We start from the raw sequence: 24,202 nt of genomic DNA on the forward strand, positions 1-24,202 counted from the left end.
GCTTTACTGGAGCTGGAATGATGTCATCAGTCTAAATGGCCAATCACATTGAAGGATTTCATAGTCACACTGTGAATGAGTTCCTTCACTGACACTGGGTCAAAACCCTGGAACTCCCTTCCTAACAACACTGTTCCTACAACATCAGGACTGCAATGGTTCAAGCAGGCAGCTCACCACCATCATCTCAAGGGCAATTAAAGATGGGCAATAAATGCTGGCCTAGCCAGCAACACCACTTCTTGAACAAATTAAAAAAAAACAGGAGCCAAGAAGTTGTAAAATAGAATAAACACAATGTTTTGTATTGAACAAATTAAAGATTCAAACACACATGGGGTAAAAGTAGAAGCTAAAATAATTATGGAAAAACTTTATTAAAATTAAATATTAAAATTTAGCTTAAATCTAGTAATTATTTAACACTCCAAGATTATAACATTTATTTCTCAGGTTCTGTTGTTCACAATTTTATTAATCACATTGCTGTTTAAAAACCCAGTTATACCTGATTGAATAAAGTGCAATTGAGGGGGCTTCAATGCCTATGTGGTGATGGGAAAGCTTAAATTGAGTGATGGCTAACACATTGCAGCCTGTGGCAGAAAGCAGCTTCAGGATTTGTGTACTCATCTGCACATGCCCCACACCCAGAAGTTGTGCCTGGCTTTTTGTGGAGTATGTGGAACATTCCTTGTTGGGGTGACCCCCTCCCACAACTCTTTCCAGCACACCAGCACATCAATCATATTGGTGCCACTTCATGCTCTCGTCTGGACCTGGAAAAATGTATCAATTTTGCTTCCAATTTCCACCCCTTTCTTACCTTCATATAATCCATCTCTGACACTTCCCTTCCTTAATTTTTCTGATGTTAAACTGTCTATGAATATTCATTACAAGCCCACTGACTCCCACAGCTACCTCATCTACACATTCTCACACCTTGCTTCCTGTCGGGGCTCCATCCCATTCGTCTAGTTTCTCTGCCTCTGTCATGATGCTACCTTCCAAAATGACACTTCTACGTACGAACACGAAATAAGAGCAGAAGCAGGCCATCCAATAAGATCATGGCTGATCTGTTTGCGTTTTGAGTTCTACATTCCCATCTATCCCTGATAACCTTTAGATTCTTGTTAGGCAAGGGAATCAGTTACTTCTGCCTTAAAAATATTCAGTGACCCTGCTCCCACTGCCTTCTGAAGCAGAGTTCCAAAGTTGTACAACTCACAGAGAAAATTTCTCCATCTCTGTCCTATAAGAGTGACCCCCTAATTTTAAAACAGTGCACCCTAGTTCTAGACTCACCCACAAGAGGAAACATCCTTTTCATGTCCTCCTTGTCAAGACCATTCAGCATCTTATATATTTCATCAAGTCACCCCTCACTCTTCTAAGCTCCAATGGAAACAAGCCCAGCCTATCCTGATAAGACAACCTGCTCATTCCAGTTATCAATCTGGTAAACCTCACCTGAATTGCCTCCAACGCATTTACATATCTCCTTAAATAAGGAGGCCAAAACTGCACACAGATGTGGTCTCTTCAATGCCCTGTATAACTGAAGCATAACATCCTTACTTTTATGTTCAGTTCCTCTCGTAATAAAGGATAGCATTCCATTAGCCTTCGTGATTACATGTTGCACTTGCAATCAACGTTTTGTCATGCACGAGAACACCTAGATCCTTCTACCTTCATTTAAGTGACACTCTACTTTTTTTCATTCTTTCTGCCAAATTGTACAACTTCACATTCTCCCACATCTGCCATATTTTTGTCCACTCTCTCAACTGTCTGTATCCGTCTGCAAGCTCCTTGTCGTCTTGACAACATACTTCCCTACCTATCTTTGTCGTCTGCAAACTTAGCTACCATGCCTTCAGTCCCCTTATCTAAGGCACGGGAATTATAAAAATTTGAAGCTCTGGGAAAGACCCCTGCAGGAATCCACTAGTTGCATCCTGCCAATCAGACAATGACCCATTTATGCATACTCTGTTGTCTGCCAATCTTCAATCCAGGCTAATATGTTACACCCTTCACCAGTGTTCTTCAACGCAAGGCCTGTGAGCCAGTAGCAGCTCCCATTGATGCTAAGTGCGGCTTCTGTGCTCCAGCACCTCAAACCAGGGCCCGGAGAGCAGTGTGTGGCAGAGCGGAGTGCCGGAGCCTTAGGAGAGGTGTGTGTGTGTGTGTTGTTGACAGCCTGCGATCCGTTCGTATCCAGGAAACGGGACCACTACTTCAGGAGTGAGCCAATCCTGACAGCAGCTGCCACCTGGGATTTTGATGCAGTTGGCTATTGGAATGTTTAAGGGACAGCTGTCATTGAGGCGTGGCCATGTCAGTCCACTTCAAGCCTGTATTCCACCCAGAAAGAACAATGTGTTCTGCTTTTTGACTAATGCTTTTTCTTCCTTTGTGTTATCACAAGCAGGAACGAATCAGGCAATGACTGCTATATTATAGTAGTCGATGTGGCTCTCATATTGCAGGTTTTTGTAAGTGGTCCTTGTTTGAAAAATAGTGAAGATCACTGCCCTACACAGTGTGCTGTTTCCAACAATAACCTTTGATGTGGCACTTTATCAGATGCTTTCTGGAAATCCAAGTACTGTATGTGTATAGGCTCCCTTTTATCCATGTCACATGTTACTCCTTCAGAAAACTCTAAAAAGATTGGTTAAACATGATTTCCCTTTCTCAAAACCATGCTGACTCTTCTCAATTACTTGGAGTTTCCCTAAGTGCCCAGCTATAACCTCCTTATTGATCAACTCTGACACCTTTCCTGTGACAGATGTCAAGCTAATTGGCCGATAGTTTCCTGTTTTTTATCTTCCGCCCTTCTTGAATAGAGGGGGTTATATTTGCTACTTTCCAGCCTGATGAAACCTTTCCAGAATCTAGGGAATTTTGGAAAATTGACATCAGTGCATCTGTTACCTCATTAGCCACCTCTTTTTAAGACTCTAGGATGAAGCCCATCTGGACCATCTGGAGCCTGCAGCTCCATCAGCTTGCTCAGTACCACTTCCCTAGTGATTGTAATTTCACCAGGTTCCTCTCTCCCCTCCACCTCCTGACTTACAGCTATGACTGGAATGTTTTTTGTATCCTCTACAGTGAAGAAAGAAGCAAATATTTGTTCACTTCATCCGCCATTTCCTTATAATCTACTGTTAACTCCCCTTCCTCTTTCTCTAGAGGACCAACACTCACTTTACTTACTCCTTTTCCTGTTTAAATACCTGGATAAACTCTTGCTTTTCATTTTTACATTTCAAGCTAGCTTCCTCTCATACTCTTAAGTTCTTTCTCTTGATTAGCCTTTTAGTCATTCTCTGCTGTACTTTATATTCTGACCATCATCTGATCTGCCACTCATCTTTGTGCTGTTATTTGCTTTTTCGTTAAGTTTGATGTGTCCCTTGGTCCTCGCCTTAGAATTTTTCTTTGTAGTAGGAATATACAACAACTGAGTATTCTGAAATATCCCCTTAAATGTCTGCCACTGCTTCTCTATTGATCTATCCCATAGCCTAGTATTGCAATTAACTTCGGCTAGCTCGGCTTTTATACCACATAGTTGCCCTTATTTACGTTTAAAATACTAGTCTTAAATCCATGCTTGTCCCTTTCGTACTGGATATAAAATTCAATTATATTGTGGTGACTGCTACCTCGGTGTGTCTTTAATCTGATCCTGTGACATTACACAATACCAAGTCTAATATAACCTGTTCTCTGGTTGGTTCCAGAACCTACTGCTCTAAGAAACACTATTCTATGAACTCCTCATTCAGACTACTCCTGCCAATCTGATTTTTCCAGTTTTTATGTAGATTAAAGTCACCCATGATTATTGCTATCCCTTTATCATAAGCATCCAATGTTTCTTCTTGTATACTTTGTCCTACATTGTGGTTATTGTTACGGGGCCTGTAGACCAGTCCTAGTGACTTCGTTCCCCTACTCCTTCATTATCTCCACCCAAACTGCTTCTCCATCCCAATCTCCTGACCCATGGTTATCTCTAACTACTGCACCAATATCATCCTTGATTAATAGTGCTATCCTTCCATCTTTATCTCGCTTCCTATTTTTCTTGAATGTCGTATACCCCTCAATATTCAGGACTCAATCCTTGTCATCCTGCAGCCACGTCTCTGTAATGGCTATCGGATCATATTAGTTTACTTCAGTGTGTGCTATCAATTTGTTTACTTTATGAATGCAATGTGCATTCAGATGCAGAACCTTTAGTTTTGTCTTTTTGTTATCTTTGTAACATCTAGTCATGATTCTTGGTACATATTTAGGCTTTTTCTTTCTGTCCCTTCCTGCCATTCTCTGACCCTCATTCTCTATATTACTATTTTCCTCTCTTACCATGTCTCTACTCTTTGTTATACCACATCTTTCCACATTTAATCCCTTGTACCCACTATTTAGTTTAAAATCCTCTCTAATTCCCTAGTTATGTGGTTCACAAGAACGCTAGTCCCAGCACGGTTCAGGCGTAAACTATCCTAACAATACAGCTCCCACTTTCACCAGTACTGGTGCCACTGCCCCATAAATCAGAACCTACTTCTCCCACACCGGTCTTTGAGCCACGTATTTATCTCCCTAATTTTATGTACCCTATGCCAATTTGCACATGGCTTAGGTAATGATCCAGAGATTATAACCTTTGAGATTCTGCTTAACTTAGTGCCTAGCTCCTCGTGCTTTCTACACGGAACCTCTTTCCTAGTTCTACCTATGTTGTTGGTACCTACGTGGACCATGACAACCGGATCCTCCCCCTCACACTGCAAGTTCCTCTCCAACCCTGAGCAGATGTCTCGAATCCTGGCATTGGGCAGGCAACACAGCCATCTGGACTCTTGCTCTTTGCAAAGAACAGTATCAATCCCTCTCACTATACTACCACTACATTCCTTTTTGCTCCCCCCCACTTGAATGGCTTCCTGCACCACAATGCCATGGTTAGTTTCCTCATCCATCCCACAGCCCCAGCTCTCATTCAAACAAGCTGAGAACACCAAACCTATTGGACAATTGCAAAGACTCACACTCCTGTACTCCTGCCCTCTGGGTCCCCTTACCTGCTTCACTTGCAGTCACACCCTCCTGTTCCTGACCACTGACCAAATCAGAAGATTCTTACATGCTGTGACTGCCTCCTGGTACAAAGCATCCAGGTAACTTTTCCTCTCCCTGATATACCAGAGTCTGCAGCTCTGCCTCCAGCTCAATGACTCTGAGCTGAAGTCCCTTGAGTCTCAAACACTTGTTTGCCATGGATCACAAACTTATTCAGGTGGTCCCATATGCTGCAGCCTTGACACACTACCTGTCATGCCATCCTTAATGTGATTTAAATAATTAATTATATTACTGACTTATGTTGCTGCTTTGTATATTTTATTAACTTGACCACCAATTTGTGTGTTATTTTAAACCTTAGGGATAGAATAGAACTTACCCACTTACCAGGTACTCAGACAGCTAGCTTCTTTCCCTGCAGTAGAATAAGGACCAATTTTTACAGTGTGAGGAAGGTAGAAAAAGGAAAAAAATACCTCCACTGAACTTCCCCACACACCAAACGCCAAGTCTTGCACTCCATTTCATCAGCTGCACTTTGTTTTCTGACACACGTTCCTTTTTCCTGAGCTGAAGATCCCCCTGTCCACTGGATGATGGGGTCATCAACCATGTCCGACCCATCTCCTGCACTTCTGCCTTTGCCCCTTCCCCCACCCTCCAAAATTCATGATAGGGTTCCTCTTGTTCTCCCTTTTCACCCCACCAGCCACCACATTCAAAGGATCATCCTCTGCCAACTCCAGCATGCCAAACGCATCTTCCCCTCGCTCCCCTGTCAGTATGCTATGGGGACTGTTCCCTCCGTGACACCGTGGTCCACTTTTCTATTCTACCCCCCCCGACCCCCCACACCTTATCCCTTTCCCATGGCATCTTCCCATGCAACTGCAGGTGTAACACCTGCCCCATTCCCTCCTCTCTCTTTATCATCCAAGGCCCCAAACACTCCTGACAGGTGAAGCAGTGATTCAATACTTCAATTTAGTCTGCTGTATTCGCTGCTTACAATGGGGTCTTCTCTATGTTGGGGAGATTAAACAAATACTGGGTGACCGCTTTGAGGAACACCTTTGCTCAGTCAGCAAGCATGACCCTGACCTTCCTGTCACTTGCCATTTCAATTCACCATCTTGCCCTCATGCTCACATTTCTGTCCTTGGCCTATGTTTCATTGAAGCCCAGCACATCATCATCTGATTAAGCACTTTATGGCCTTCTGGACTTTGAGTTCAACAACTTCAGCCCATGAATTCTGACCCCTATTTTGATTCCCCCACCCCACCAAAGTGCCTGTTTGTATCTTGCTTTTGCTTTCAGACATCACTGACCTATTTTCTGATGTATTTTCTTTTCCCAACCCCCTCCCCCCATCAAAGGGTCAGTCTGTAACTTGTTTGTATGTTTTTCTTTGAGTGCTGTGTTTTGTTCTGCTATTAACAAATTCTGCTATCTGACGTTTATGCCAGTATTAGCGCCTGTCTTAGCCTTTAACATTACATTACTACTCCCTTTGTCTTGTGTCCATGAGCTCCCACCTATCCCTGACCTATTTTGCTCCACCCCTCTCTCTTCAACAACCCATCACATTTCAACCCCTCTCCAGCTCTGAAGAAAAATCATATGGACTCAATGTTAACTCTGTTTCTCTCTCCAGATGCTGCCAGACCTGAGTTTTTCCAGTGTTTTCTGTTTTTATCTCGAAGTTGTGGTTTGCTTGTGGGATAATGACAGCATAAGTCAATGCCCCACCCACCCTCTAACCCAACAAAGTTTGGGCTGTTGTATTTTCTGTAATGTTTAATAATGTCCAACCAGCTTCAGAGCACTTTGTGATATCACAGCCCTTTGGTCAGATGCTGCATGAATTTCATAAGTGATGTAAGGAAATGCAGAGTTAAATCAATATAACACATCAATTGGTGACTCGTGAAAATAGAGGAGCCAGCAAGAGGCCTATTGGGAGTTTGAACTTGGTGCATTTGTTTTGCATGTTACATCCTGATATATTTCTATCCAGAACACAGTTCCGGAGGCAATGAATGCAGACAGGCTATAGCGGACTGTGCTCCAGTTTATATTCTTGGAAGAAGTGCATTCCTGGGTGATCAGTTTGCAATGTGCTTTGTAACTGATTGTGTGTACTGTTGAACTGTTGTAGTGCAATGTGGCCTAACATTTGAAACCTTCAAGCTAGTTGTCATTATGCAGAATGTCCAGTGGCATAAGTGAAGGGGCTGCATTGGCATCTATGTCTGAGGCCATTTGTGGAATCTTTCAGGAAAATGTATTCAAGCAAGTATTGCTTGTTTGACATCCAAATCCTTCCAGCTTTTTGGAAGTTAGGCATTTCTGTCGATACAACAGCTTCAAAATTCCATCTAATGATTTTTTTAAACAAGTGTAACTGGAGGAAAGATGGCCATAACTTTTTTATAATTCCTAGTACTGTATTGGAATATAATCAACTGCAGAAACATGTTTTAGTCCATCAATAATTGATTACATTTCCTTCAGATCAAGTTTGAGAGTTGTAGGATGTTTGGACAATGTTTCAACAAACTGATTCTGATCTAATGGAGGAGTGAACTACACTAATTCCTTTCCACCCACACAGGAATCTAGTTAAACTTTACTGACTCCTTGCCACTGCCCAACCCCAAAATTTACCCTAGTGTAGGAATCTATATGATAGTTCTTATTTTTAACATAACTGTTCATTTTGTGATGTCCATTTGTATAGACCAATATTTAGTGGAATTATTGGAACTATTGCCTTTGGGTTGAAACAGTGTAATAAGGAGAATGTGGAGAACAAGGAGAGGTGATGCTTCAGTGGACTACCTGAATCTTGAGGACTGCTCATCTGTTTCTTTAGCTTTAGCAGAGCTGTAGATTTCTGGATTTAACGCACTGTTTTAAATTGCTGTGAAGAGGTTCCTGCCTGTTGGGCTCTGGTATTGATAATGGAATTATTATCAATTCAGCTCTGTTATAAATGCTGCTTTATGGTGAATGGTGCCTCTGATAAGTGTCTGATCGTCTTTCATGGGAGTTAACTCGCCCCCATATCTACTAGTACAATAGTGAAAGCTGAGGTTTAATAATAATCTTATAAATGGCACCAAGTCCTGTTCTCGCATCCTCCTTGTACTTATTGACCAATATTGGCTACCAGTCCAACACCAACTTGTTTTTTTAAGTTCTCATCTTTGTGTTCAAATCTCTGCATGGCCCCATCGCTCTCTACCTCTGTAACCCCTTAAATCCCTCTGATCTCCAAGCTCCTACAATTCTGTTCTGTAGGCCCCTCCCTTTACAGCCCAGCAACGCTTTCAGACAGAGCCCCGGTGAAGATTTACCACTGTCTCAACACCAAGGCTTCTTGCTTAGGTTAGCTCAGTTTCAAACAGTTTTTTTCTGACAGACTTCTGAACATTCACAAGGTGCTTTTCTTCAGCTGGTATCTCTGAGTCACTCAAAAACCACAACCTGAACTCACTATTATGTCAATTTCAGAGCAAACAGGATGAGTTCTCTAAACTCAGTTCCCCAGCAGCCTTACAGGATTTTTTATTAGAAAGATTAGACCTTCTGCCTGCACTCTCTGCTATGCACACATTAACTGATTGCTTTTCTGTGTTTCTCTGTCTCTCTCTTTCTGGCCACTGTCACTGGTTTTTTCTACTTTGTTTTTCAACTTCACCAATTACCCTTGGTAATCCATCTCTCCGCTCAGGAGTTGTAAAACCTTATTTAAAATGCATGTATGCATACAAGGCCCCAGACTTCCTGGCACCCAGCTCACAACAAACAGGCTTCACTTTTCTTGACACCTAAATACAAAATATAAATTAAACTTAAAGCTATACATTGTTTCTAACAATACTTTTTTCCCCCTTGGGTGGACATGAGATCTCATGGCACTATTTCAAATAAGAACAGGGGAGTTATCTCCTGGTTAAATTTTGTTCATTAACAACCAGATTACCTGGTTGTTATCACACTGCTGTTTGTGTGAGTTTGCTGTATACAAATTGATTGCCGGCTTTGCTACATTTCAACAGTGACTGCACTTCAAAAATATTTAATTAGTTGTTAAGCACTTTCAGATGTCTGGTTATGAAAGATGCTTATATAAATGTGAGCCTATCTTTTTATTTTGCAAAATATTGACTACAAATAATGAAGAACAGCACAGCTTTCTACTGAATGACAATGGATTTGCTGCTGATGCAACTTACCCTTAAGTGGCATGGGCTATTCCATCTCCCAGTTGCAAAATGGCTGTAGGTCTCTGGTAACTTTTCTCAATTTTGTCTGTTTTTCTTTGAGATGTTTGACCACTTGTACCTGTTAGCGTGACTCCAAAATTCAGTGTAGCAAACAATTTGTCTTTCCAACTCTTGAATCAAGTGGCTCTAAGTCTATTCCTATTGAATGGAATTTACTCTGTGCAGGGAAGGAAGTGTTGATTTTAGGGGACACTTTGAAGTTCTGGTCCTCATGGTCTTTGTATGTCTTTTCAGCTCATCCCTCCTCAGTGCTATCTCTTCCAATCTCCTACTCACTGTTCAACTTTCCCTTTTGGAAACTTAATTCCAATTCTCTAATGAGGGTCTACTACCCTTGCATTTACTCTGATTTCTCAAAGCTGCTGCTCACTTGTCATCCACCACATTAAGCGATCTCCATTTTAACATGGATGTTCCACTGGAGGTGATGTGGCAATATTATTACCCTCAGGAACTCTGTTGTAAAACATTTTGTTAATTGAGTTGGCATTGCTCTTAGTTCAGATTAGTTCTGGTTCTTTTGCATTTCAGATAAATTACTATCAAATGGCTCCCCATCACAGTTGAATTTCTGGCTATGTAGTTTCCTTTCCAGCTGTGGAACAGTTAGTCCAATTTCTTTCTTCCGGCTTCCCGCAGATGTTTTGCTTTTTCTGTACAATGCCTGTGTGCTTGTCTAGTGCAAATTGTCCACATGTGAGAAAAGAAACAGCTCTGGCTTTGCACTCCACCTTGTAACTCGTGTGTGTTAAACTGAATTATTGATAGTGGAGAAATCTGTTCTTCTAGTACACAAATATTTGCCTGTTTTAAATTCTTAAATTAGTTCAGTAGCCCTGTAAATTGTCCTTGCACATTACTTTGAATTTGCCCTTTGTTGTGCAGTGCTTGTCAATTCATTCATGTTAACACTACTGTTAAAGGGAGTAGAGAGAATTCACACACTTGAACTAAAGGTTAATCAACTCTAAGGCTAAGCAATGACCCCTTTCTCCAATGACCTTCCTGGTATTTGTTTTGCTTCCATGCATCGTCCAGTGTGAACCAACCCATGAAGATCTAAATGGATGATTGAGAGTCTCATGGCTGCTATCTATCTTTTGGAACATTTGGTTCGCTGGGTGCCTTAGAGCTGGAACATAAATTGCAAATATGATAGCTTCGTAATTAGTAGAATGAGGTAGTTCTGTAGGGCAGCAATTAATTTTACACTACACATCTAGATAACCGGGAACTCTAATAAGCTGTTCTCTACCAAAGTGGTGATGTTGCTCAGTAGAGACAGTAAAATAAGTTTAATATTATATTAAAGTTTCATAATTGAGGTCCTGCAGGGTTGGCTTAACATTGCTACAACCCATAGTTCTTCATGCCACGAGGCAAAATTCACTCCTAAAAAGAAATTTTATTGCAATGTGCCAAAATTCTGTTATTTACTTTACAGTTAAGTAATGATATTATATACTGTGTTCCCTGAAGGATTGTAATTTCTCAGGCTTCAAAGCATTCATTGCTAAGTTCATTCTTGGGCAATCATTCAATGTACTTTTCTGTAGCATTTTGGCTGGCAGTGAATCTTCTGCAGAATAGTTGTCTGCTGCATAGAGAGCAGACATTTTGCAATGGGACTAATGATGAGGTTATCAGCACTCTCCGTTACTATGGAATAAGTTGGACAGCAACTTCTCTCTTCCTACGTTCAACTGCATGTGTGCATCGGGAAGATGCTGTCTGATTTGTCCTGCTTCTCCACAAGCTACACCACATTGGTACCTCGCCGAGAGATTCGGCATTCACCTTTGCAATGACATGAAGTTGCAGTACTTCCCCACTGATGTCTACTAAACATACCAGAAAACGTTAGGTCAAGTGAGTTCAGGAATAAGTGACTTTTAAAAAATGGTGTCAAGTCTTAATTACTGCCAAAGAACCTCTTTGTCTCTGAAAGTTTAATTGTACAAGCATAGAGCCCCATTCTTTCAGAACTTTATCATTGGAGAATTTAAAAATTAAAAAAAACTTTAGCCTCTCACCTTTCTTTCTCGTTTTGTTTTCTGTACATGATTGTACATTGAATTAAATATTTGAATTTTATACTTCTAGTTTAGTTTGTGTCACAGTGAGGATTCTTCACCCCGGTTGAGGAGACACACTTTTGCTGGTGCTGCTTTTGTGCCGCACATCCCCTATAGACGACGTAGCGCCAATAAATCCCTAGTAACTAAGTTGCCATGCAAAAGCCTACAAAATTTGTGGGTGGCTGTAAGCATAATGAATGGAGAGCACCATTCCTTCACAGCAACATTTGAGCCTTAATCTTCTCCAGAAGTGCTCTCTTGTGTGCTGCTTTCTCCTCCTCCTTCTCAAACTCCTTACACCATGAGACTTTTGACAGTACATGGGAGCAGGAGTAGGGTATTCAGCCCCTCAAACCTGGTAACTATTAGATCATGGCTAGACTGTACTTCAACTCCAACTCCATTGTATTCACCTTTGATCCATACCCCTTGATACCCTTAAAAATTCTGTTGCTGTCAGATTTAAACCTCAATTGACCAACATCCACAACTTTTAGGGCAAGAGGCCCATAATTATTCTTCTACTTGGGTGAAAAATGTACTTTTATGATTTCACTTCTAAATGATGGTACTCTAATTTTAAAACTCTGCCTTCTTATTCTGGATTCCCCCACTGGAGAAAATATTTTCCCTGTATCAATTCTATTGAAACCCATTATCATTTTGAGTATCCCAATCAGATAACCCATCAACCTTTAAACTTGGGGGGCAATAGCTAAACCTGTCCTCATAATTGAGTCTTTTTAACTCCAGTATCACTTTGTGAACTCCCTTTAGGACCGTTATGTCTTTGTGAAGTGCAGTGCCCAGAATTGAGCACACTACTCCAGAGGGGATCTAAGCAAGGCTTAACTGATGCAGTTCTGATGAAAGGTCATCCCAGCCTAAAACTGTTTTTGTCTCCACAGATGCTGCCTGACTTGTGTATTTCCAGGGTTTTTTTTAAATTAACCGAAGTGTAACTTCTCTTTATTTTCTAGTGCTCAAGATAAAAGGCACTTTCGCATTTGTCTTTTTTAGCTACTTTGTGTATTTGTACATTAGCTTTGTGACTTCTGCTACCCAAGTCCCTTGTTCATCCACAGTTCCCCCTCTTGCTATTCAAAAAAAATCCTGATTTTTGTTGTTCTTGAATCCACACTTGGATTGAAATCTCACACTTCATATTGAACTTTCCTCTGTTACAGTTTTGCCCATTCAATTAATTTGTCCATATTGTTTGCCATTTCCTGCTGCCAGCTGCTCTTAGTGCTCGTAAATTAGCGTTGCCTGCAAACCTGGCTGCTCTTGAATTACCTTGTAGGATTGTAGTAATTCATTGTTCCTTTCAGAGTGACTAATTGCTTTGTGCACCAGCAGTTGGGAGCATCTGTACTTTGCGTGAGCCAATGGAAGAGCTTTCTCATTACTGATCTATAAAATCAATTGGAAAGTTAATCTTGTTTGGCTCTCCACTCTTGTGAAATGTCTATTCTTTGAGAGTAGTTCATTGCAAAAAGTTATGAAAAATAATAATGCAGTTTTCAGGACTGTGGTCGATTGGCTTTTGTTGGGCAAGGATATTGAGGTATATAGAACCAAGATGATTAAATGGAATTAAGATACAAATTGAGTATGACCTGATTGAACAGTCTTGTGTTTTAATGGACTTCTCCTGTCCCTATGTTTCCATAAAGGTCACTGGGTCTAAATTCCCAATATCCACTGTACTGTATAAAGGCCCCTGGATTGGAGAAGGGATGCAACATTAATAAATATCATCCTGCCAGGGCTGTTTGAATGCAACTCCTTAATTTTAAATTTCTCATCCTTATTTTCAAACCATTCCATGGCCATGCCTTTTCTGTATCTTCTACAGGCCTTCAACACTTAGTGCTCTGCCAATTCTGATCTCTTGAACTTCCCAAATTTAATTGTTCCACCACTGGTGGCTGTTATCTGCTTAGGCCTCAACCTCATGAATTCCCTCGCTAAACTGCTCTCTGTTTCCTCATTAAAGGAGCACCTTAAAACCTATGTCTTTGACCAAGGTTTTGATTATTTGGCTTACTGTCTCCTTATGTGGCACTGTGTAAAATTTTGTTCTGTAACTCTCCAGTAAAGAATCTTAGGATATTTCAAGGTTAAAGATGCTGTATGAAAGCAAGTTGATGATTGGGGTGAAAGATCTGGAGTTAGTTGGCCCCAGGATAGTGAGAAAAGCAAGCCTAATTGAAGAGATCAGTAGCCAAGAGAGAAGCTTTGGCAAAATATTGTGGAGAAGCCAGATCAGAGAGATTTGTGCAGTAGAGTAAGAGCCAAGTTAAGTGTATGACTGGAGGATACGAAGCTACTTTGGAGATGAGAGAGAGAGACGATGGAAGGAGCGAGTTTGAAAGCCCAATATCTAGTTTTAGTGAGTAGATCTGGGACAATTCAGTACACACTACAGGCCTCAAATGAGAAAAGTAAATGAGATGATACTTCTGTCCAAGAATGGATCTTGTGAATGTTCATTAATTAGTCTGGTGTGGAGAGATTCTGATAACAGTGTAAAAGTCATAGCAAATCACTATCTTGTTCCCTGCTCAGAATTATTATTAACAATCGCAGTTTCAAACTCTGATTTCGGTGTGCCCTTAATGAATTATCCATGATTATTAGTCCATGAAATATATTCAAATATTTGAGAGATGACTGCTGATATTATTTATGAAGATGAAGCATGCCTGTAATGGGGAGTAGCAGATTCACTTGGACTGTGTGACTCAATTGCGAAGTGAAGTTACCTAATCACTGCCCAAGCTTACCTCTAGTCCAGATGTTTAATTAGAAGGTGATACGAACCGAGACACCACATTGGTGGTTGGACAAGGACGTTTGAGAGTTCAAGCAATTGGTTTTGGGTTGAGAACAAGTGCAGGCAGCAGCTTTGGAACTGATGTTTTTGTCTTCAGCTTTTCTAATATTCTCTCTTAATGATGTTGACCTGTTAGGGCCCATTCTAAGGATTCTGGCAAACTTTTGTTAGTTCATTTAAGTGGTTATTCATCCTCTTGAGCCTGGTATTTGGGGGATATTTGCAGCTGAGCCCAATTCTATCCAGATCCAATATCCACATTTTCGGGGAGTCTCTTGATGTTTTGATGAGCACATGTGAGCAGGAACACTGGCTGTCTTTCTCTTTCTAACCTGGGGTGTTGACCTGTAGTGCTCAGCCATTGCCCTACCTGGGATCGGTTATTTCAGCGTAGATGACCAAATGTCAGACACTTAGCTGCTGTTAATTAAACAGTACTGTTTACACACTTGAGGACAGCTATTACCTCTGTGGTTTATCATCATAAATGATGTGTTTAGTAATTCACTGAAAAAATAAGTAGCACTGGAGGAAAGCTACCTGTTTTACTTTTGACAGTTCCCATGGTGACTAATCTCTTAAATAAGCACAAAGACAAAAAGGACAGATTGCTGCACAGGTCAGTCTTGGCAGCGCTCGCTTCAGCATCAAGTGCCAATAACTGAAAATAAAGTTGGTGGCAGAGAAGAGCATCTGTCTTTGCACAAAGGTTTGAGAACACATATGGGTTGCAGCATCTTTAATTTGTTTTGTTTGTTTCCCCCACAGTGGGAGTCAACATGTTCTACATCTGCATCATAATCTACCTCTATGGGGATCTGGCTATCTACGCAGCTGCTGTCCCATATTCCCTCACTGAAGTAGTCTGGTAAGTGCTCGATTGATGCTCTTGCCCTTCATTTAGCTGCAATGTCAGTGAGATTGTTACTGACCCTTTGAATCTTAATTTTTCCAATTTTATGATTGGTTGTACAGTTATTTTAAAACAAAGAAATAAGACGCGACTAAAGAAAATTGATTATGGGGGAAAAAAGCAGAATAACCATTAGTGTTTCATCTTCTTAGTTTCCATGAGACTTCCCTCTAGCAGCAAAAATTCTCTTCCCAGTTTGCTGGCAGCTTCTAAATTGAGACTCAAAGTTAACTATGCTTGGCCTCAGTATTGTTAATTGTGTCTCAAATTACAAAGGAAGGTTAAAAATGTGCAGGTCTCATTAACCTCAATGTTCATATAAATAAAATTAGACACATGATCAGATTAGGCAGTCACACCTGTGATATCAGTAAACAGTCCCTGTTCCCAGAGGTTAAAACTTGCACCTTCACCCCACCAGTGGGAATAGTGGCACAGGCCAAAGGCATTGTCTGGCCATTTCATTTACGTTTGAGAATTTTAATTACACTGCACACAGAAACAGCCGGATATCAGCAGGACAATGTTAATTTACAATCTAAATATGGACTAATTTTTAATGGGGAAAGTGTCCCATGATGCTCAAAAAAGATAGTGAAAATAAAAGGAAGTTATGCTAAATACGTAATAAAATGCTAGTTTAACCTTAGATGGAGTTTCATGTCCCATTCTGTATCCCCACACTTTTGGAAGGACTTGAAGCCTTTGCAGAGAGTACAAACGAGGTTACCTAGAATGGTTCCTGGGATAAGGATTTGCAGTTGCATGTGTAGACTGGAGAAGCTAGAATTGTTCTCAGAGCAAAGAAGGCTAAGAGGAGACTTGATGGAGGAGTTTAGTTAGAGCAGATAATGAGAAACTGTTTCCAATGGTTGAAGGGTCAATGACCACAGGGCAGAGACTAAAGGAGATTGACTAAAGAATCAGAGGTGACATGAGGATGAGATTTTTTTATGCAGCAGTTGTTGAGATTTGGAATGCATTGTCTGATGGGGTGGTTGCAAACAGATTTAGTGGTAGTCCTTGGAAAGGAATCATAGAATGGTTGCAGCACAGAAGGACCCCATTTAGCCTATTATGTCCATGCTGACTGTCTGCAAGAGCAAATCAGCTAGTCTCACTCTATCGCCCTGCAATTTTTTTCTCTTCAGGTGCTAATCCAATTCCCTTTTGAAAGCCACAATTGAACCTGTCTTCACCAACCCTCTCAGGCAGTGCATTCCAGATCCAAACTACTCACTGCATAGAAAAGTTTTTCCTCATGTTGCCTTTAGTCCTTTTGTCATTCACCTTAAAATGGTGTCCCCTGGCACTTAATCCTTCCATCAATGACATTGGCCCCTCTATCTACTGTCTAGGCCCCTCATGATTTCGAACACCTTTTAAATCTTTTCTTAACCATCACTTCTCTAAGAAGAGCAACCCCAACTTTTCCAATATACCCTTGTTATGGAGTTCCTCATCCCTCGAATCATTTTTGTAAATCTTTACTGCACCTTCTCTAAAGCCTTCGCATTTTAAAGTGTCGTGTTGAGAATTGGACACACTAGTCCAGTTGTGACCAAAGGAATATCATAATTTCCTTTTATACTCTCTACCCATATTCATGAAGCCCAGGACCCCATTTGCCTTTTCAATCACGTTTTCAATATGCTTTGATGTGCACCTCCAGCAATTTCTGCACATGTACCCTCAGGTGTCTCAGTTCCTGCATTGCACTTAGAATTGCTTTGCTTGTTCTTTCTACCAAAGTATATAACTTCACACTAGCGCTTTAACATAAAAGACAAGGGTGAGAGGTCAGTTGAAAAGAGATTTAGAAATCTAAAGAGATAAGTTGAGGCAATAGAGCAGTGTAGTGATTCAGGTAAAGACAAGCAAAGTGGGACAGGAAGGAATAGTTTATCATCAAATGTCTACAAAAACAAAGTGGGGGGGGAGAGTGGTGGATGGGCGGCCAGATGGCCACACTTGCTGTAATTATTGTTCCTCGTGGTCTCCTTGGCACCCTTGGCCATCTTGACCCCTGTGCTCCTTTATGGGGCCAGCATCTGCATGGGAATATGAGAGAGAATGCAGTCAAAGACAGAGAGAGAGAATGCATCGTGGCCCCTTACCTTCACACTGCTCGCTGCTCCTCCCGTCGCAGACTTTTTCTCTCCTGCATTTGCTGCTGATAGGCTCAAATAGCAAACATAGGAAAGAAACTGCCTGTGATTGGAGAAGCAGCTCCTTGCAGATTTGTCACTTCTATTTTTCTGTGTTTTAAACAGAGACCACGGGCTGGATGGAGAGACATGGTGGGCTGGTTCTGACCCATGGGCTGTACGTTGGACAACCCTGAGTTATACCATTGAACAGTGCATTAAATAAAGGATAACAGGAGCTTGTAACAAAAGCAATGTAATAATTGTGACAAACTTTAACCATTGTGTAGTTTGGACCAATCAAATTAGCAAAGGTAGCCTGGAAGATGAATTTTCAAAACGCTCTCATGACTGCTTCCTGGAGCTGTGTGTTCTAGAATCAGCTATTGTAGATCTATCATTTTGAAATGAATTTTAATTAATAATTTCATCATAAAAATATCTGCTTTGCAAAAGTGATCATAATACAGTTGAATTCCATATTAAGTTTGAAAACTATTATACCCCAGTCCCAAACAAGAAGCTTAAACTTAAAGCCAATTACTTAGCCAGTTCTCCCCTCATGCCTCAAGTTGATTGCGTAAATCAACTAAAAGGGATAGTTGTAAATAAATAGCAGAAAGAAACAATTCAATTTTTCTCCAGTTTCAAATAGATTAAGCTAAGGAAAGCTAAGGGTTCTAGTTTTTATTTAAAGTACATAAACAATTTAACTTTTTTTACTGTATTTAACTTAAAGGGTTTTTTTTCAACTTGAGGCATGGCAGGGCAGCTCAGTCCAGTGTTATGTACCACCTGCAACATGTGGGAAGTCCCATATGCTCCTTGCGCTCTGACTGACCACGTGTGCAGGAAGTGCCACCAGCTGCAGCTACTTGAGCTCTGAGTTTTGGAGCTTGAGCAGCAGCTGGAGGCTCTGAGGCGCATCCGTGAGGCTGAGAGTTTCGTGGATAGCACGTTTTTAATTCGTGGTCACCCCACAGCTTACGGAAGTGCAGACAGAGAGGGAATGGGTGACCATCAGTCAGAAGAAAGGAATAAGGCAGGTAGTCAGGAAATCCCCAGGGTGCATTTTGCTCGAGAACGGTTTGTGTGTTGGAAAACGGTGAGAGTGACAGTCCCTCTGGGGAGTGCAACCATGCTCATAGCACCGTGAGTGGCTCAGCTGCACCGGGGGTGGGGGGGAAAGGTGGGAAGAGGAATAGTGGTAGGAGGCTCGATAGTAAGGGGAACAGACAGGTGTTTCTGTGACTGTAGACGTGACTGCATGTGGCCTCCCTTGTACCAGGGTCAAGGATGTCACTGAACGGCTGCAGGGCATTCTAACGGGGGAGGGCAAACAGACACTGAGATCGTGGTACATATTGGTATCAATGACATTGGTAGAAAGAGGGATGAGGTCCTGCAAGCAGAATTTAGGGAGCTAGGAAACAGATTAAAAAACAGGACCTCCAAAGGTAGTAACCTCTGGATTACTTCCGGTGTCACATGTTGCCTGGGCTGGAGAATTTTAGTTGAGGAGAGATTGGATAGACTGGGGTTATTTTCCCTGGAGCTGAGGAGATTGAGGGGGGACATGACTGAGGTGTACTAAATTGAGGGGCACAGATAGGGTAGACAGGAAGGAACTTTTCCCCTTGGTGGGGGGATCAATAACCAGGGGGCATAGATTTAAGTTAAGGGGCAGGAGGTTTAGAGGGGATGTGAGGAGGAATTTTTTCACCCAGAGGGTGGTGGGAGTCTGGAACTCACTGCTTGAAAGGGTGGTAGAGACAGAAACCCTCCTCACATTTAAGAAGTATTTGGATGTGCACTTGAGATGCCACGACATACAAGGCTATGGGCCAAGTGCTGGAAAATGGGATTAGAATAGTTAGGTACTTGTTTGATTGGCACAGATTCGATGGGCTGAAGGGCCTTTTTCTGTGCTGTAGGACTCTGTGAGTAACAAAAATGCATTCCATTGAGGAAGAAAAGTGCAGCAAGAAAGATCAGTTCGTGGCTCACTAGGAAAGTTAAGGATAGTGTAAGAAGAGTTTTATTATGTTGCCAAGAATAGTAGTAGATTTGGAGTGTTTTAGAAACCAGCATAGGATCACCAAAATGTTGATTTTAAAAAGCTTAAAAAACAATAGAATGAGAGTAATCTAGCCAGGAACATAAAAACAGACTGTAAGAACATTTTATAAAAAGGCTAAAATAAAAGTAGAAGAGACAAGTTACATAATAGAAATAGGTGGTGGTGAGCTGCCTTCTTGAACAACTTCAGTCCATGTGGTGTAGGTTCACCCACAGTGCTGTTCGGGACCTAGTTCCAAGATTTTGACCCAGTGACAGTGAAGGAGCAGTGATATATTTGCAAGTCTGGATGGTGAGCGACTTGGAGGGGAACTTTCGGGTGGTAACGTTCCCATGTATCTTCCGCCCTTGTCCTTCTAGACGTTAGCGGTCGTGGGTTTGGCAGGTGCTGTCTAAGGAGCTTTGGTGAATTTCTGCAGTGCATCTTGTTGACGGTGTACACTCTGCCACTGTGTCAGTGCTGGAGGAAATGAATGTTTGCGAATGGTGTGCCAATCAAATGTGCTGCTTTCTCCTGGATGGTGTCAAGCTTGAGTGTTGTTGAAGCTGCATTCATCCAGGCAAGTGGAGAGTATTCCATCACATTCCTGACTTGTGCCTTGTAGATGGTAGACAGGCTTTGGGGAATTAAGAGGTGAGTTACTTGCTGTCTGATTTCTAGCTTCTGACCTCCTCTTGAAGCCACAATATTTATATAGCTCAACCAGTTCAGTTTCTGGTCAATGGTAACCCCCAGGATGTTGATAGTGGGGGATTCAGCGATGGTAATGCCATTGAATGTCAAGGGACTATGGTTAGATTCTCTTGTTGGAGATGGTCATTGCCTGACACTTGTGTGGTGCGAATGTTACTTGCCACTTGTCAGCCCGAGCCTGGATATTGTCCAGGCCTTGCTGCATTTGGACTTACTCTTGAAGTCTATCACTGTCCTCTTTATAGTTCACAATACCTCCAAGTTTTGACTCATGTACAAGTTTTGAAATTGTGCCCTGAAGGCCCAAGTATAAGATATTAATATAGATTGAGATCTCTGGTGACCTCCAGTCTGAAAAACAACAGTTTGCCACTGTTTCCTGTCACTCAACCAACTTTTGTATCCCAGCTGCCACTGTCCCTTTTATTCCCTTGCCTTCCGCTTTGCAGGCAAACCCATTATGTGGCATTTCAAATGCATTTTGAAAGTTCATATACACCACATCAACCACTTTACCCTCCTCCAACCATCTTTACTACTTGATCCATTAAGCCTTTCAAGTTGTATGTAAGGGGAATTTGATGATTTTGGCCAGTGCTTCTGCAATTTCTATCCTTGCATCTGAGGATACTTAAGGAAGTATCTGATCTGGTCCTAACAACATATCAACGTTTAAATGCAGTCAACTTTTCTAATACTTGCTCTTTATCAATTTTTAAATCAATCCCATATTTCAACTACTTTCCCTTTCATGATGACTTGTGCAGCATCTCCCTTGGTAAAGACAAATGCAGAATACTCACTTAGTACCTCAGCCAAGCCCCCTGCCTCCAAGTGTAGATCTCCTTTTGTTTCTAATTGGCCCACCCCTCCACTTAGTACCTTTTTATATTTATATGCCTATGGAAGACTTTTGATTCTCTTATGTTGGTTTTAGTCTCTTCTTGTACTCTCTTTGCTCATTTTCTTTTTCATTCCCCCACCCTGAACTTTCCATAAGATTCTCACTTGTGTTAACAGCCTGATGTCTTGTCATTAGTTCCCCTTTCCTGTTTCATTGTACTTTCTTTGGCTTTGGTTGTCCAACCTTTCCCCACTTGTGCAAATGTGCCTAGATTGTAAATGAACAATACCCTCTTAAAAGGTAGCCAGCCTACTGTTCCATTACAGTTTTGCCAGTCCATCTTTGATTCCAATTTATTTGGACCAAAATTGTTTGCATCTCATTGAAATTGACACCCCTCCAATTCAAGTGTGTTTGCTCTAGATTGCTCCTTGTCCTTTTCTATAACTAACCTAAACCTTGCACCACAATCACAGTTCCCTAAATGTTCCTCTCTTGGCACTTGATCCACCTCATTCCCAATAATCAAGTCCAGCAATGCCTCCTTTCTTATTGGTCTGAAAACCTACTAAACAAAATTCTCCTGAGCACATTTCAGAAACTCTTACCCCTCTCTGTGCTTCACACTGTTACTACCTCACTCTCTATATTTAGATAATTGAAGTCCCAAATTACCCCTCTAGATTTTGCAGCCCTCTAACTTCTTTGTAAATTTGTCCCTCTATACCTTTTCCACTATTTGGCCTTTAGCATTCACCCAATAACATAATGGTACCTATGTTGTTTAACGCCAAGCAAATAAATGCTGCCCTTGACTCCTGTCATTATCCTCTATCTTCACCTATACCCTTCTCCTTAATTAATACTGCCACCTCCATCCTCCTTTCTTTTCCTACCTTTCCTGATCACTTTGTACCCAGAAATATTTAGTACCCATCCTGCCCTTTTTTTTTGAGCCCGCTGTTATTTCCATAGCATCACATTTGCAATTGGCTGTGTGCACCTGCAGCTTACCAGTTTTCTCCACCGCGCTTTGTGTGTTTACATACATGCACTGTAAACCTAGCTTCGAATTGTTGCATTCCCTTTTACTCTGCCCCACCTATATCTTACTATTTCACACTCAAGCCTGTCTCTCCCAATCCTTTGATGCCTTGTTTCTCCTTTTTAATGCGACAACCTAATTTCCATCCCCTTGCCAAGTTAGTTTAAACCCTCTCCAACAGCAGTAGCAATCTGTCCTGTCAGCATATTTGTCCAAGCTCTGTTGAGGTGCAACTTTTAAAATTCATTCATGGGATGTGGGCTTTGCTGGCTGGGCCAGCATTTATTACCCATCCCTAGTTGCCCTTGAGAAAGTGGTGGTGAGCTGCCTTCTTGAACCGCTGCAGTCCATGTGGTGTAGGTACACCCACAGTGCTGTTAGGAAGGGAGTTCCAGGATTTTGACCCAGCAACGGTGAAGGAATGGTGATATATTTCCAAGTCAGGATGGTGAGTGACTCGGAGGGGTACTTCCAGGTGGTGGTGTTCCCATCTATCTGCTGCCCTTGTCCTTCTAGATGGTAGTGGTCGTGGGCTTGGAAGGTGCTGTCAAAAGAGCCTTGGTGAATTCCTGCAGTGCATCTTGTAGATGGTACACACTGCTGCTAATGTGCATCGGTGGTGGAGGAAGTGAATGTTTTTGGATCTGGTGCCAATCAAGCGGGGCTGCTTTTTCATGGACGGTGTCTAGCTTCTTGTGTTGTGGGAGCTGCACTCATCCAGGCAAGTGGGGAGTATTTTATCACACTCCTGACTTGTGCCTTGTAAATGGTGGACAGGCTTTAAGGAGTCAGGAGGTGGGTTACTCGTTGCACAATTCCTAGCCTCTGACCTGCACTTATAGCCACATTATTTATATGGCTTGTTCAGTTTCTGGCCAATGGTAACCCCCAGGATGCGGATAGTGGGGGATTCAGTGATGGTAATGCCATTGAACATCAGGGGGTGATGGTTGGATTCTCTCTAGTTGGAGATGGTTATTGCCTGACACTTGTGTGGTGCGAATGTTACTTGCCTATCCTTCCTTAATAGGTCATTCCTTTCCCCTGCTCCCTTAACCACTCAGACTGGTCCCAATGCCTCAGGAATCTAAAGCCTTCTCTCCTGCATCATCCCTCCAGCCTTGCGTTCATCTGCTCTATCCTCCTATTTTTTGATACGCTTAACACCAGGAATAATCTGGAGATCACTGCATTTTTGAAGTCCTGTTTGCTTGTCTCCTTCCTAACTCTTTCAAATCCACCTGCAGGACCCCATCCCTCTTTCTACTCATCTGGTCAGTATCAACATGAACCATGACTGGCTGACTCCGCTATCTGCCAGGTCCTCGTCCTTCTGGCAGTCACCTGTTCCATGTCCAGCTGTACACTCTTGAGCTGCAGGGTGACCACCTCCAGAAACATGCTCTGCATGTACCTATCAGCCTTGCAAATGCACCACAGTAACACTGTGCCCTGGGCCTGTTCTGCATCCTGGGTAAATATGGGATGTTGGTGATGAAGCAAATAATTCTATAGTTAGGGTGATTGGGGTGGCGATGACAAGCGGAGGGGATTTGAAAATAATGGCTTTGGTCTTTCTCATGCTGAATTTGAGAAAACCTTTACTTGCTGATGGCTTTCGCTCTGTTAGACTCATGCACAGAGGTGGTGTAGTGAGGTAGGATGGGAGAAGCTGGATGTCGTCTTCATGGTTATGGAAGCTGATTCTCAGCCTATTGTGAATGAGGGAAAGCGTGTAAATGAGCAAGGGCCAAGGGTCAGTCCTTTGGGAGTTTTAGAAGTGATTACAGAGGCAGAAACATCAGCTATTGGTGGAGATGTGCTGGCTGGCTTTCTAATAAGGAACCAAAATTTTACATACAGCTTTATGGTTTTTTTTATGGTTTTAGAGTCTTGACTGTTGTTTCAAAGCTTTCAACTGAGATTTTGAATAAGATGGGTGTGCCTGTACCACATGGGAGTACAGCCTCAACTGTCAGAATATGGAAGTTACCACAAATGGTTGAAATGAGAGAGCTACAGATTAGAGAGAAGCAACAGATCTTGTTGCAGTCCACACAGGCTTTTGAACTGGGAAGTTCTTTCATACTAAGGTGTTAACATGTTTTTATATTGCTCTTGGCTTTCAGGGAGACACTACATGATCT

General features: G+C 41.8%; 1 protein-coding gene across 2 annotated transcripts in view; it reads left to right on the top strand.

Annotated features, from left to right (window-relative positions):
- Nucleotides 1–24,202, top strand: part of tmem104 (transmembrane protein 104) — a 296,624-nt gene that overhangs the window by 74,835 nt on the left and 197,587 nt on the right. For both annotated transcript variants that reach the window (XM_041217287.1, XM_041217289.1), the window contains exon 7: nt 15,102–15,201. In XM_041217287.1, the coding sequence (XP_041073221.1) occupies nt 15,102–15,201 (100 nt within the window). The remainder of the gene's footprint in view (nt 1–15,101; nt 15,202–24,202) is intronic.

This window comes from Carcharodon carcharias, chromosome 22 (assembly GCF_017639515.1).
Source record: "Carcharodon carcharias isolate sCarCar2 chromosome 22, sCarCar2.pri, whole genome shotgun sequence".
Taxonomy (NCBI): domain Eukaryota; kingdom Metazoa; phylum Chordata; class Chondrichthyes; order Lamniformes; family Lamnidae; genus Carcharodon; species Carcharodon carcharias.